Source organism: Rhipicephalus microplus, chromosome 5 (genome assembly GCF_043290135.1).
Source record: "Rhipicephalus microplus isolate Deutch F79 chromosome 5, USDA_Rmic, whole genome shotgun sequence".
Taxonomy (NCBI): Eukaryota; Metazoa; Arthropoda; class Arachnida; order Ixodida; family Ixodidae; genus Rhipicephalus; species Rhipicephalus microplus.
Window position 1 is genome coordinate 126,343,838 of NC_134704.1, and position 15,662 is coordinate 126,359,499.

Sequence of the window (15,662 nt, forward strand, 5' to 3'; positions counted from 1 at the left end):
CTTTGTTGCTGTGTCGTTTTTTAGTGTTTCTCATTTATCGTGTGCACTTTTTCTACTTTCATTATGTATTACTTCAGTATGTTGTAGTTGACTTTGCATTGAAATACTTTGTATATTGTATTTCACGCTGTGTTTTTTATTTTGCTGCATTGCTAGTATTTCATTTTGCATACCATATATTCTGTATTGTTGTTGGTTGTTTTGCCTTGTATATCGTATTTACTCACATAATTGGCGCACTTTTTTTCACGATTTAAGGGCTCTGATAAGGGGGTGCTTAAATTATGTGGAGATTTTGCAAATGCATATGACATAATGTGCGTTAGTCCTAACGTACACAGTGTATACATTTAAAATAACAAATTGAAGCACAAACGAAGCGTACTTGTTAATTACACAATATTAGCACGCACTTTAAGCAGTCACATTCGGCCTCGCGTGGTCTTGTCAGAATCACTGATTGAAAGTTCGGATTTAGTATTATTGTCGCAGCTGCTGTTGCCGCCCATCCAAAGCGCATCGTCCTCGGTTCTGTCGAGCGCGTTCGAATGCACCATTTTCTTGGAGCTCTTCTCGACAATGCCGGAAGAAACCAGGTCCCTCAGCATGGAGATACCGAAAAACCTAAGCATTCGCATATAATTGTAAAGGCCTTCTTCAATGGCAGAAAACTTGTATCAGCAAGTGCGCACTCTGCATTTTCTCGTAACGATTTCTCACATTGAAGTTCACGCTGAAGTACTTGGCGGCTGCACGGTTCCACTTTTGTTCGGCAAATTTCACAACAACGTGCTTGAATTTTGCCGCACATACATAATTACTGTAGGTCATCGCAAGAAAACAGTAAAAAATGAGACGGATAGATGGCGAAACCCGAACTTCGGAAATCAACCAAGTGTGCGTTGCAGCGCGGATGCAGAGAACAACGCGGCAGGCACAACAGGCGCTCGCACGCCTCCTATGCAGAAAGAAGAGTTGCATGGAAGATCTCAGGCTGAACGGTTGTGCCGCCCGTGATCTCCGGCGCCAGCGTGGCTCTCGCCGACTGGTACACCCTCCGCAACCTCCTGAGGCCATGCAGCTATCGCCGTGTGGTGCCCTGTCTTCAGACTTCTTCGACCATCTCTCTTCCTATCTCCTTTTTCTGTCGGTTGCCATGCTCTATTTGTATCTTTTCACTTTTTTTTATCCCACTTTTCCCCTTTCCCTACAAGGCACTGTGCTGTGTTGCCCATAAGGCAGACAAAAATTACGTGCCTTTTTTCTCTTCTCAAGGATCACTCATTCATGCTGAAAATTGTCCGTGCCGTGATGCGAGCGCACGTTCTCATGGTATAGATCATACAGATAGGGGAAAGGAGGCACACACTCGAGCAGTTTCCGCGGCTCTAGGGACCCTAGTTCGGGGGAAGTTTTCGGAAAAAGAGGCTTCCCACTCGCTGCCCATTTGATTGCGTTTGCCTGCTTGGCGAAGCGCGCACCCGTTTGAAGCATCCAAAGGTCCAAAGTATCTTTGTGCGCGAGCCGGTGAGACGGCTCGGGCGGGTAGGGGAGCGTATAATATGCAAGTAATTTTTTTTTAATTTGCAAAGATGGCTAAATAATAGGGTTGCAGAAATTATGCGAGGGTGCAAATTATGCGAGTAAACACGGTATATAGTGTTACCAACTGCTGATCTCCTGCCATTTTTTTTTTTCAATTCTTTTTCGTTGTAGTTTTGAACTGAGAATCCCGTTTTCAGTATTCATACTCTGGGACCCTCATCTGTGTATAGTCTTATGTAATTGATGCTTGTATTACTACAATAAACTGAAACTGCTCTTTCAGCTGCCCTGCCTCTTGCTCTAAGCGTTCTTTCATTGAAGGTGTGACCCCACTTTCACTGTTGCATTTGCTAACATATTGAAGTGGCCCTGCCGCGGTGGTCTAGTGGCTAAGGTACTCACTCAGCTGCTGACCCGCAGATCGCGGGATCGAATCCCGTCTGCGGCGGCTGCATTTTTTATGGAGGCGAAAATGCTGTAGGACCCTCATCTGTGTATAGACTTATGTAATTGATGCTTGTATTACTACAATAAACTGAAACTGCTCTTTCAGCTGCCCTGCCTCTTGCTCTAAGCGTTCGTTGTAGGCCCGTGTGCTCAGATTTCGTGCACGCTAAAGAACCCCAGGTGTTCGAAATTTCCGGAGCCCTCCACTATGGCGTCTCTCATAATCATATATGGAGGTTTTGGGACGTTAAACCCCACATATTACCAACATATTCAAGTGGTGTGTTTTTTCATGGTAACTTTAACAGGTTTCTTTTGTGCATGTTATGGTATGCTTTAGGAGACAAGCAGTACAAAATCACAAATTCCAGGGCAAGCTCTGGAGACCACAGGGGGTGTTGTTTTAATGCATTGGTGATCTGTTCCACGAACTTTTGTGTTATCGCTTTTCCGTGCACCAACCTTAAAAAGAGTTACCAACTCTCCCAGCAGCAAGGTGTGGGAGCGGGCTAGTTGGTATTTCATGTCTTAAACAGCTGAAGCGCAAGAAAGGTAACAACAGACTAAGAAAACGAGGACGAGCGCAAACTTCCAACTAAAATTTTATTGCAAACCACCAAGAATATATACCTGTCACATGACATCACAATCAAATCATTTAATGTACAAAAAATAAAAACAAGGACCAAACAGCAGTGAATTTACATGAAAAAACCACGTGCCGGTGAATGCAAGTAATCTAGGTTTCTTTTTTTTTGTTAGGGCTATGGATGGCTGGCTGACGCAGTTTCGATTTGCTATCCCCGTCGCCTCAATAATGAGCTTTACCCTATCATTAGAGTGAGTAGCCCACACAGTTATTTTATCAATCATTGGTTTGCACTTGCATTCTATGCAATGAGTCGTCAGGAAACCATCATATCCCTTTTTCAATTTCTGGTTCAAGTAATCTTGCATTGAGATCTGCGTGACTGTCTGACGTAACATAGACCGCAGCTGAAAGATGCGTCACATACTGCATTCTTCACAAATTGAACAAATTCATTCTGGTGCTTAATGTTGCATTCGTTAGGAGGTCCTCTTACAGGATTAGTTCTTGCACATAACTGCGACAATTTATTCGGCACAGAAAATACCAGTGAGAACCCTGCCTCTGACTCATCTTCTTTAAATTGCGTGAAATTCCATGCAGGTATGGGATCATAGCCACCTTCTTACTCATAGCTGCCTGCGAATTAGTGCGCGTGGAACTAACGTCTCAGTTTTTGACAGTTTTTCCGATACGGATACCAGCAAGTGCATAGGATATCCAGCTGCCATCAAACGGGCTATGTGCCCTCTGTAACTTCCCTACATTGAATGATGGAATGATGGCATGACTTTGTGAGTGTGTTGTGCAAACAAGCACGTACAATACCGCGATTGACCAGCTTGCTGCAGTGCCGAGGCGAAAGGCAACAAAAGTTTTTGGAATGGGGCTCGTAGCTACAATATATGTGACTACTTCGAAATGAAAGCCGCAGGTCCAGGCGGCTTCCCAGCAGACTGTGCTTTTGAAGTGTTCCGCCAAGCAGTCTTCAAGCAGAAATGGGCTGTGCTGGCCTTGTCTATGAATTTCTTCAATGCTGAGTGGAGAGTGTACTTTCCAAAACCATTGTGCTTCTTTTTAGGCGGGCATTTTCTCGCTCATTGCTAATTGCGCTCATCGCTAATTTGCGTTGCGCATTCAGCTGTCTCACTAGCCTGCTTAAGTTCATGTGCTGGGTCTCGTGCACCTGGTTTCTCACCTCATACGACCACACCATCTGGAGACACAAATGTGGGCACCTGCCTAAAAGAAGCCTCTGGTGAATGGCTTGATTCATAAATTGCTTCTTGGTTCAACAAGCTATCTTCGCGCTCTAAAGGTAACCAGCCGGGGACGTTTCACAGATAGCTCGTGCTTTTCTCGCCACCACTGAAACTGCCGAATTAGCAGCTTCATCGCCACGTAATAAAGTTGATGTCCTCTTCCGGCGAAGATAGCTCCAATTTTTTTTTTGTGTGTGCGCGTGGCTGTTGTGGCTATGCGCAGATTGGATAATTTTGCTAGCTACTCAGAATGGAAAAGCGTCCTGCTTCAGATGGTGCGCCCTTGTGGATACCGAAGCATGATATTAAGCCAAAAAGTGATTGCTGCAGACAACACTACTAGCAAATTTGTCGTTTGGCAAAAAATATTTTCTTGATGTTGCCTTCAGCTATGATTGTTAACGATCATCATTCGAGGAAAATCCATTAAAACTGACGCCAAGTTTGTTTTCTTTCTGCCAGATCGACAGAAGGATATGCAGAAGAGAAGGCTGTGGCACAACGCATGGCCAATATAATTTTGATCATACTGCAAAGTATTTAATTTTTACAATACTTTTGCCAAACAACCTGAGACTTGCAGGAATACATAGAACATAAAAAAATTGGCCCCGTATCTGCATGTTACACCGCAAATGTCGTCGAAAGATGATAGTCTTTCGTATGGAGAGAGTGAACAAAACGTTTATTTGATGTTCTGCGCAAGAAAATCGGTGAATTGTATTCTGGAGGCGCCCCGTTATGAGTGCCTCGAGCGCGCGGTGGAGACGAACGAGCGCATCGTCACGTCACACGTCAGACATGAGCGCTATCTGGCAGTTATCCTGGAAAACGGGGTGCGCGCCGTGCGCGCCCGTCACTGAGGTGATAAGGTGTAGAATGCAAGGTGATGGGTAGGTGCCACCACCGTGTCGTCTTAGGAAAGCGTTGGAAACACTCGCCTTTTCGTGCAAGCGTTGCGTGGCCAGCGCACTGTTATAAAGGCTATGATCCTTAAAATTACTTATGTATGCCTTTTCTAGTGAAAAGCACACTTACATATGATGCATCGTCATTTGCACATGTCACTGCCACTGCGCACGTTGTGTGCGCATACCCTTCAGAGGCTATAAAAAGCCTCGCTCCCAATAAACGTTGTTCACTGTTGTACATTCGTGTCTGTACGCTTCAGTGGCGACGAGGCGGTCGAACCGTTGGTCGCGCTGCGACCATGGCTGCGCACGCGGGCCCACCGGGTTTCGATGAGGAGGCGGACAACTGGGAGGCTTACCGGCTACGCTTGGAAGCATACTTCGAGGTTCACGACGTCACGGACGAGAAAAAACGCAGGGCAATTTTGGTGACGGCGTTGAGCACAAAGACAGTGGATTTATTGGCTGCACGATGCGCGCCGGTGAAGATACAGGACCTGAAATACGAAGACGCTGTGAAGTTCCTGGGTGAGCGATTTGCTCCGGCGTGCAACGAAATCGCAAAATCGTACAAGTTCTTCACAAGGAATCAGCTTGCAGGAGAGTCGGTAAATGAATTTCTCGTAGAAATACGAAAGATTGCAAGCAGGTGTAATTTCGGTAGCGCCCTCGACAGGATGCTAGGGGACCGCATTGTTTGCGGCCTGCGCGACGCTAGTGTTCGTCGGCAGCTGTTGGCAAAAGCGGAACTCGCGCTCAGGGAGGCGGAAGAGGCAGCACGTGCAGCAGAGATGACAGCGGCAAACGTGGACCACATGGCCAGCGCGCAAAACACGGACAATGTGCACGCTATGACGATGAAGCGCAGAGGCCAACCAACTAGGCATCCGTCACTATGAGAGTCGGCGAGCAGGGAAGACTGGCGGCACGAAGGAACGTGCCCATACTGCGGCAAAAGTGGTCATACAGCGGAAAAATGCAAGTTCCGTTCTGTCAAATGCTTCACTTGTAAGAGGCAAGGACACCTAGCCCGTGTGTGCCAGCAGCACCAGTCCCGGCAAAACAAAGTATTCCACTCTGAAAGTCATTGGTCTGATAATGATGACTTCGAACAATTTCTGCACAACTTGCAAGCGGCATCGGTGAACATGGTCCAGCCAATTTATCGCACCATGGAATCGGATGGCGTGGCTCTCCGAATGCAAGTAGACACCGGTTCCCCGTGACAATCATCACATGGCCTACCTACACCAAATACCGTCACCTTTGGCCTCGGCTCCAGAAGACTACCTTGCAACTGACATGTTTCCTCGGTCAACTTCCCGTCAAGGGTCAACTCAATATCTCGGTGACGTACGGCGGGACCACACTGGACGCTACCTTGGTGGTGCTGGGGTGCTCTGGACCGGATCTGTGTGGGCGGGACGTCATCAAAGCCCTCGAACAGCACGGAAGGCAGGTTCTCGCCGTCGGAATGAAGGCTGCCCCCGGTGAGCCATCCTCTACTAAGAACGATTTACAGGTGCAGCAGTTGTTAGACGAGTTTCAGGACTTGTTCTCGGAAGAGCTAGGTTTAATCAAAGGGCCACCCGTTGAGTTACGCTTGCGCGAAGGTGTCGTACCTCGTTTCTTTAAGGCACGTGCCGTGCCTTACGGGATGAGAGAAGCCGTTAGCCAAGAGATAGATCGTCTCGTTCAGACAGGAATTTTGACACCAGTTGCTTGCGCTGACTGGGCAACGCCTCTTGTTCCGGTAGTAAAGAAAAATGGGTCCATACGACTTTGCGGTGACTTCAAAGTAACAGTCAACGCTGCTTGCCACACGGAAAAATATCCGTTGCCCAAAATTCAAGATATCTTTGCTAGCTTAAGTGGAGGCGAAGTGTTCTCTACAATCGATCTAAAGGACGCTTACAGTCAGCTACCTCTAGATGAGAACGCAAAGCAGCTTCTAGTCGTTAACACGCAAAAAGGACTATTCTGCTTCAACCGGCTCCTTTTCGGTGTAGCGTCCGCCCCAGCAATTTTCCAGAGACGCATGGAAGCCATCCTTCAAGGAATACCGGGTGTTCAAGTTTACTTGGATGACGTGGTTGTGGCAGAGAAGCGAGAGAACTGCAAAAAATTGCGCGAAGTCTTCCAGAGGTTACGGGACTACGGTGTGAAGCTTCACCCAAGCAAATGCAAAATACGGAAGAAAGAAGTTGAGTATCTTGGGCACCGCATATGCGCAGATGGCCTTTTGCCGAAAACGGAGAACATTGAAGCAGTATCAGGAATGTTCAGGCCCACATGTGTGGCAGAGCTGCGGTCATTCATCGGCTTTGTGACGTATTACCATGCATTCCTTGGCAACTTGTCCACTGTTCTCGCACCGTTGTATGAACTGTTAAAGAAAAACGCCCGTTGGCAGTGGGGAGCAAGACAAGAGGCCGCTTTCGAAGCAACGAAACGCCTCGTCAAAGGCGCCAAGTTCCTCACGCACTACGATCCGCAAAAGCCCCTCATGTTAGAAACGAACGCGTCGTCTTACGGCATCGGGGCTGTTTTATACCACCGGGTCTACGGAGAAGCGAAGCCAGTTGGATTTCGGTCGCGCACGCTGACTGCCGCAGAGCGGAATTACGCACAAATTGAGCGTGAAGCGCTGGCAGTTGTCTATGGGGTGACCAAATTTCGTGAGTACCTACTGGGTAATACTTTCACGCTAATTACAGATCACAAGACACTTCTGCGACTGCTCAGCCCGGACAAGCCCGTACCTGCTCTGGCAGCGGCACGGATCCAACGTTGGTCTTTATTATACAGCGGCTACACGTACACGATCGAGTACAAGGCAGGAAAAACCCTTCCGGTAGCTGATGCCCTGAGCCGCCTTCCGGCAAGCTACCAGCACGATGCCAGTACCATGGAGTCCATCAATAACGACGCCCGTGAGTATGTACTTTTTGCTGAGCAACTATACACCACCCTGATGTCGTCTAGTGATTTGGCCCGGGCGACAAAAGCAGATAGCACCCTCAAGCAAGTCGCTGTCTATATTCGCGACGGCTGGCCTAGGAAACTACCGAGATCAAAACCAGACTTACGTCCATTCTTTTAAAAAAAAAAACATGAACTTGTGTGCAGTAATAACATTGTCTACTGGGGCCACCGAGCGATAATTCTGGTCGCCGCCCGGAACTCCGTACTACGCATGCTGCACGAGACTCATCAAGGGATGACGTCGATGAAGAAGTTGGCGCGCTCCATATTTTGGTATCCGGGGCTGGATCGGGACATTGAACGTGTGGTAAACACTTGCCCTGTATGTGTGCAGTGTAGCAGCATGCCACCTGCCAAGGAGCCTGTGCCATGGCCGGAAACCAAGGAAAAGTGGTCAAGGGTGCACGTAGACTATGCCGGCCCGGTTGACGGACATATGTTGCTCATCGCGGTTGATTCGCACACGCCCAGTGAGCCCAGTGAAGATAGCCAGCGCGGGACGGACTATCGAAGCCTTACAATCAATGTTTAGTAGGTTTGGCCTGCCCCGAACCGTGGTTTCCGATAACGGGCCACAGTTCACTAGCGCGCAGTTTCAGTCGTTCATGAATGAAAACGGAATTCGCCACTTTCGCACCGCGCCTTATCATCCGCAGTCCAACGGTTTAGCAGAGAGGGCAGTGCGAACGATTAAACTGGGACTGCGCAAGAACGCTAGAGACACACTGCAAGGCCGATTAGACCAAATTCTGTTGCAGTATCGCCGCACCCCTCTGCCCAGCGGGAAAACGCCAGCGTTCATGCTGCTGGGTTTTGAGCCTCGATGCAAGTTGGATAACATCGTGTCATGTCGGCCATGTTCTCACACAGATACGGAGCACCCCGGAACCACTCGCCAAGTTGGAGAATCTGTTTGGTACCGGAACTACGGGACAGGAGCCAGGTGGAAGGCTGGCGTCGTACAGACCCCCGAAGGCCACCGCATGGTAACCATCAAGGCCGCAGACGGCGAACATCATCGCCGGCATTATGACCAGTTGAGAGGAAGAGAAACCGACAGCACGCGACTCGCTGCCGGTGGAGCAGAAGTCAAGCAAGAGCCCGGGGTTGAGGCACCGCAGACGGAAGCTGGCAAAACCGGTGCACCACTGACCTCAAGAGAACCCCAGAGCCCAGGTGCGCCAGACACAGACAGCCGACCAAATACGCATGACAACCAGGTTGGAAATGACGCCAGCGGCGCGCAATCTGATGGCAATAAAGAGTTCGATCCTGGCGAAACCATGTTACGCAGGTCCACCAGAAACCGACGCCCGCCGGATCGCTACCAGCCTTAAGGGGAAAAAAGGCTGATGCATCGTCATTTGCACATGTCATTGCCACTGCGCACGTTGTGTGCGCATACCCTTCAGAGGCTATAAAAAGCCTCGCTCCCAATAAACGTTGTTCACTGTTGTACATTCGTGTCTGTACGCTTCAACATAATATTGACGTGTTGTTATAGTGCCTCAGATATGCGCAATAATTGCTTTTTTAATTGACAATCGCACAAGTATGAACGCTGAACCTTGAGCAATATTGGTGGATGCTGCGGATATGGTCGACCGTTTTGGTGTATCGTTTGGTCACTTTTGTGCCGTTTAGGGTACCGTTAAGGGCGAACAAACAGACAAATGTACAGATAGACAGACCAAAATATTTGCGTCGAATGTCCCGAAAAAAGACTATCGTCTTTAAGAAACAATTGCTACGGAAAAATTCATCTTCACTCTGTGAAGGGGTACAAAGAGTGCCGCTGTTGTGTACTAGCAACTGCATTACAGCATTAGAGGGACACTATTTTTTTGCACCCGTTGCAGGAACCACGACACAGCGTCTTTGGAAGGGCAAGAGAAATGGAAGAGAGAAGAGAGTGTGCTTGGTGGTGGAGGGCTCAGATTTATTTTATGGGACTACAGCCGAAGATCCAGCGCATCTTTAATGAAATCACATCTGCATCTCGAATCTCTAACTTCACGACGTAAGGTTTTTCGCTTATCATTCTTTCATAAACTGTATCACTGTCCCACTTTGCATGAGGAATTGATGTCATGGCCATATTACTTATCACTGCATTGATAATCAACACAAAGTTAGAATTTGTGCGTGTAACACCACATGTTTCTCAAAATTATTTATACCTCATACATCACATCATTGAAATGACCTCCCAGCTGATATTGCTTGTATTATTAACAACGAGAACTTTCGTAAAGCATTACAACACGTTTGACAGTAACAAGCACTTGTATCAACTGATGTCACCTGAACAATTTTCATGGCATACTATTAAAACTGCACATGTCAATCTTATCATCCTAGTTTAATCGAACCTGCAGTTTTTGATCCATCGCTGTATTTCACCTACCCAGCTAATGCTGTATGAGCAAAAAATTAAGGCATTTTGTAATTATATGTGTTCTCGTTGCGCATGATTTTCGTCATACTCAGCTAACTTTGTATGATTAGCGAACATTGTACTAATTATGAATTGTGTTATCTTTGTTAATGCTGCTGTCAATAATTTTCCCCTGTAATCCACTCCCCACCGTAATGCCGAAAGGCCCCCAGGGCAAATAAATAAATAAATAAATAAATAAATAAGAAATTTTATCCTGTGGTGTTTTTTCAAAGTGCCCTTAACTGTAAAAACATGGGCCTTCAGCATTTCGCCTCCATCAAAGTTCGCCTCCCGGCAAAAACAATGGCCCCGTATCAGCGTGTTTCACCGAAAATGTCGTCGAATGACGATAGTCTCCCGCCACTGAGGAGAGAGTGAATAAAATATTTATTCGACGTTCTTCGCGAGAGAGTCGGGGAATGGAATTCTGGAGGCGCTGCGTTAAAGTGGTTAAAGCACTTACCCGCTGTGTTAAAGTGACAAAGCGGGTAGGTGTCACCACCGCATCGTCTTAGCGAAGCGCAGCAAACACCCGCCTTTTCGTGCATAACGTCGCGTTGCCAGCGCAGCGTAATAAACGCCAGGTTCCTTAGAACTATTTATGTATGCCTTTTATAGTATAAAGGAACACGCCCATGTATATTGAGGTGTTTTGATGTTCTGCCTCATACATGCGCAGCGTTTCCTTTAATTGACACCACGCACAAGTATGAACGCAGAAACCTGCGCAATAATGGTAGGCAATGCGGATGTGGTTGGATTTTGGAATAAAAAGCAAACAGAACTTGAAGCAGAAAGACAAACCGTTTTGGGTGACAAACAGACAAGTCGACAGACAGGCCCGAATTTTCGCGTCGAAGTATCGCAGGAGAGACTTCGCCTTTCCTGCGATACTTCGACGCGAAAAGCATGTGGTGTCCACCAAATTGCGTTGACACACGAAATGATACAACGTGGGGTTCTTCAACGTGCACCCATACATAGCTACACAAACTTTCAGCTGTAGCCTCCACGTAAATGTGGTGGTAAAAAATAAAATGAAGAAAGAACAGAAACGAAAAAAAACAAAGAGGGGAGGGAGCGAGACGCGCGCAGCCAGAATTTTTTTCGGGGGGGTGGGGATGGACCATTTTGATATTGGTAGAGGCTCCCCCTGAAAATGACCATTTTTCACTCACCATGAATATGGCGAAAAAAAAAGGCAGATCCCACGTCAGTAATCGATGATATGTGAAGCACGAATGAGAATTGTTGATTTGTCACTTTAATATCAGCACAACGTTACGAGGGGGAGGTAAATGATGCCGTAAATGACCTCCGTGTGATGATTATCATGTTTGGATTTGTCGTTTACCTTGGTCATCTATTGACGTCACGTGATACCAAATTTAGTATATGTGGAGCTAGCGAAACGGCCGCGAGCATGCTATGAGCGTGGTGTGTTGTCATGTTCTTACATTACACGCGTGTCAGGATTATTTGTTTGCACCAGTGATATATTTCGTCATCCATTGACGTCACGTAACACCAAATTTGGTATATAAGTGGAGCTAGCAAAACGGCCGCGAGCGCGTCATGAAGGGCCCAATATATAGTCCAATGTAGCGTTGACGCGCATGTACGCTGAGCACAGTGACGCTACGTTTGCAAAACGTCAGGTCTGACGCCAGGCGCGACCAGCGCCTGTCGGCGCGGCCCGTAGACAACACCGGCGCGAAATGCGACATGCTGCATTTCGCACCGATGTGTTATCCATACAACACTGCCTCTTCCTATTTTCATGATGGAGGGACGCCGGACGCGCTGAAACGCGCATGTGTCAAAGCAACGCAGCGCGGCGTGCGCCTGCGAGTATACGGCAGGACTGGCACCCCGCGTGGCAACGCCGGCGTGACGCGACGAAATGGACGCCGGTGAGCACGCGCACCGCGACACGTCGAAATGTATTGGCGCCTTGACGGTTGCATGTAGTCATGTTCTCACATGACACGCATCTCATAATTATCATTTTTGCACCAGTCACATACCTTCGTTGTCCATTGGCGTCACGTAATACCAAATTTCGCATATGTAAAGCTAGCGAAATGGTCGCGAGTGCATCATCAGTGTGGCATGTAGTCACGTTGTTAGATGACACGCATGTCATGTTTATCATGTTTGCACCAGTATCATACCTTCGTCATCCATTCACTTCCCGTAATACCGAATCAAGTTGTTATAAGTTAAAATAGCGAAATGGCCACCAGCGCGTCATGAGCGTGGCATGTAGTCATGTTGTTACATGACACGCATCTCATGATTATCACGTTTGCACCAGTCACATACCTTCGTCATCTATTCACGTACCGTAATAATAAATTTGGTATGTGTGATGTTAGCGAAACGGCTGCAAGCGCATCATGAGCTTGGCATGTAGTCATGTTGTTACATGACACGCACGTCATGATTTTCATGTTAGGGTCTGTCGCTTGTGTTTGCCATGCAATCATGTCCTACTATACCAATTTTGCAACATGCCATGTGAACGAAACCACTGCAAGAGCTGCAGGACTATGAAATGCAAATCATGACATCCATGACATACATGCCTAGATTTTCATGTTACGACTAGTCAAATACGTTCTTCATACAGTCATGCTATACCATACGAAGTTTGGTATTGATACCATAATCGAAGCGGCCAGGAGAGCTAAAAGTCGTAGGCGGCTAGATAGATAGATAGATAGATAGATAGATAGATAGATAGATAGATAGATAGATAGATAGAAAGATAGAGAGATAGATAAATAAATAAATAGACAGATAGATAGATAGATAGATAGATAGAGAGATAGATAAATAAATAAATAGATAGATAGATAGATAGATAGATAATGTAGCGAGAGAGGAAGAAGGGATGACGGCCAACGTGGTCGTGTCATTCTCTCGCCCCTTTATTATCCAGGTTGATTTGCTGAAGCGGAGCGGCGGTGGCTGCCACGTCCGAACCGCCAGGCACGTGAGCTCGATCTCCACAGCTCGCGCCTCGAGCTGTCGCATCAGTTGCACGAGAGGCGCAGCGCGGTAGCTAGAAAAATGACGATGATGATGAATGGCGATGATGATGATGCTACAGATTACTCCCCCCCGCAGAAATGAAGCCGGAATGAAAATAATGAGAGCGTATATACAAGCGAGTTAGGTTTGAAAAACGAAACGGGGTCCGTGAGCAGTCCAGGTCGTCAACTGGAAGGGACAATCGGCAACCAGTGGGTCTCTGGCGGGCGACACTGGGAATGGCGCAGCGGACGAGGGTGGCTACGCAGGCACGCTGTTGGAAGGAGCGGGCGAGGGTCGTGATGGACACTTTTGTCGATAGCGAGTACCAACGACAAGGTAAAAAATGGTCAAGAGCCGAGAACACACACGAGCCGTTTCGGTGCGGTCGATTGTCGCGCGCACTCGGACACTGATGCTTAAAAGATGGACTGTAGCATGAGCGTAGTACGGCCAGTCCAGAGGGTCTAGTGTTACTTCCTTGTTGGAGTTGGTGGGAACGTCGACAGGGAGTGCGGTCAACCTTGGTAGTGTGTTTACCGTGCTGGTACCGTCGCTTCCGGTGGCACATTACCGGCTGCGGCGGCCACCTGGTCGGCCGAGTAGGGTGCAAATAAGTTGAAAACGGTGCGCTTTGGACCGATGAAGTACGACATGGTTTACAGTGATAACGAGCCGGCTCAGAGGGCACTGATAGATTGCTTTTTCCGACCTTTGACGATGTGTAACGCGTAGGCGTACGCCGATGAGTCGTCGCGTTGTTCGAGCTAGAACCGACGTTTGGTGATGCGAGATCGAGCGGCGGGTATGTGGCGTCACAGTTGTTATGGGCCGTCGATGGCGTTGAAATGCTCAAGCACGCGTACGTAATGGTAGGCGGATGGTTTAACTGCGCATCTGTTGGGGCATGCACGGTGTGCTCCACCTGTGGTGAGCCAGGCGTGCGGCCCTCGGGATTTCCTGACATCGTCACAGCATCATGCACGTTTAGCCGTGCATGATCAGGGGCTTGAACTTCTGTAGGATACATCGATGATGATGTTAGTAGGTGCTGGCAGTCCCCGAGGTTTTGAGCAGCAGGCACCGGTGTGCAGGGGAAACTGATGGCGTTCAGTGTCACAGCGGGCTCTGGGTGCATAGTGTGAGTGGTGTCGCGGGCCTCCACAGGTGCCGGGACAGGCGGGGAGTCTGCAGGAAGGTCAGCTGGCCCAGCTGAGGTCGTCGAATCGCCCGGGACAGACAGTTCAGCTGACCAAGTCTCTGCAGCGAATGCGACGGTGCACGGGGCAGTGGCCGGTGTCGAATCTATGTGGCCAGTTGCCGGCAGGGGAATGGTCTGGACTGGCTGTGGGGCGAGAGGCGTCCTGGAAGGTGATGAGCCAGGCGCAGTTGTGTCATTTTCGGGAGGAGGAGCATGTTTAAGGCCGTAAAACTTGAGCACGACATCTCGCAAGTGATCGTACGGGCGAGGGCTCCCGGAGAAGTATGTGAGGTGGTGTTTGAGGTCATGAGGAAGACGGTATTCCAATACCTCGTACATGAGCTCTTGGATCCAGATGCCGTTGTGATACAAGGCCACCGCAAACTACTCGAACCACGACTCTAGGCGAGAGGTCCGGAACGGGGGCAGTGGCGGGTCGAATTGAGGCTGCCAGGCTTGTGCTGACTGGAGCATGGCCGCGTAGCTCGGTGGCAGTAGTGCAGCGCCGGTCGCTTGTTCGTGTGTCCGTGGTCACCAATGTAGCGAGAGAGGAAGACGGGACGGCGGCCAACGTGGTCGTGTCATTCTCTCGCCACTTTATTATCCAGGTTGATTTGCTGAAGCGGAGCGGCGGCGGCTGCCACGTCCAAACCGCCAGGCACGTGAGCTCGATCTCCACAGCTCGCGCCTCGAGCTGTCGCATCAGCTGCACGAGAGGCGCAGCGCGGTAGCTAGAAAAATGGCGATGATGATGACGCTACAGATAGATACGCTCAAAGTCGCCGAAGTTCGCTAAGAAATGCTTCGCATAAAACAAAGAGCAGATTCCACGTACAGTGGGAATCGATTATATGCGAAGCACGAAGAAGAAAGGTTGATATGTGACTTTAAAATCAGCACAATGTTACGAGGTTAGAGGTAAATGATGTCGTACATGACTTCTATGTCATGACTGTCATGTTTGGGTCTGTTGTTGACCTTCGTCATCTATTCACGTCACGTGATACCAAATTGAGTATATGTGGAGCAAGCGAAACGGCCGCGAGCACGCTATTAGCGTGGTATATTGTCATGTTCTTACGTGACTCGCGTGTCAAAATTATAATGTTTGCACCAGTCATATATTTCGTCATCCATTGACATCACGTAACACCAAATTTGGTATATATGGAGCTAGCAAAACGGCCACGAGCGCACATTGAAGAGCCCAATATACTCCAATGTAGCGTTGACACGCGCGCACGCT

General features: G+C 48.4%; 1 protein-coding gene across 1 annotated transcript in view; it reads left to right on the top strand.

Moving 5' to 3' along the window:
- Positions 1 to 5,053: 5,053 nt before the first annotated feature.
- The window catches only part of LOC142817568 (uncharacterized), a 31,704-nt gene continuing 21,095 nt past the window's right edge, over positions 5,054 to 15,662 (top strand). The window contains exons 1-4 of the mRNA XM_075894612.1: positions 5,054 to 5,596; positions 6,085 to 6,244; positions 6,764 to 7,687; positions 8,610 to 8,915. Of these exons, the coding sequence (XP_075750727.1) occupies positions 5,054 to 5,596; positions 6,085 to 6,244; positions 6,764 to 7,687; positions 8,610 to 8,915 (1,933 nt within the window). The remainder of the gene's footprint in view (positions 5,597 to 6,084; positions 6,245 to 6,763; positions 7,688 to 8,609; positions 8,916 to 15,662) is intronic.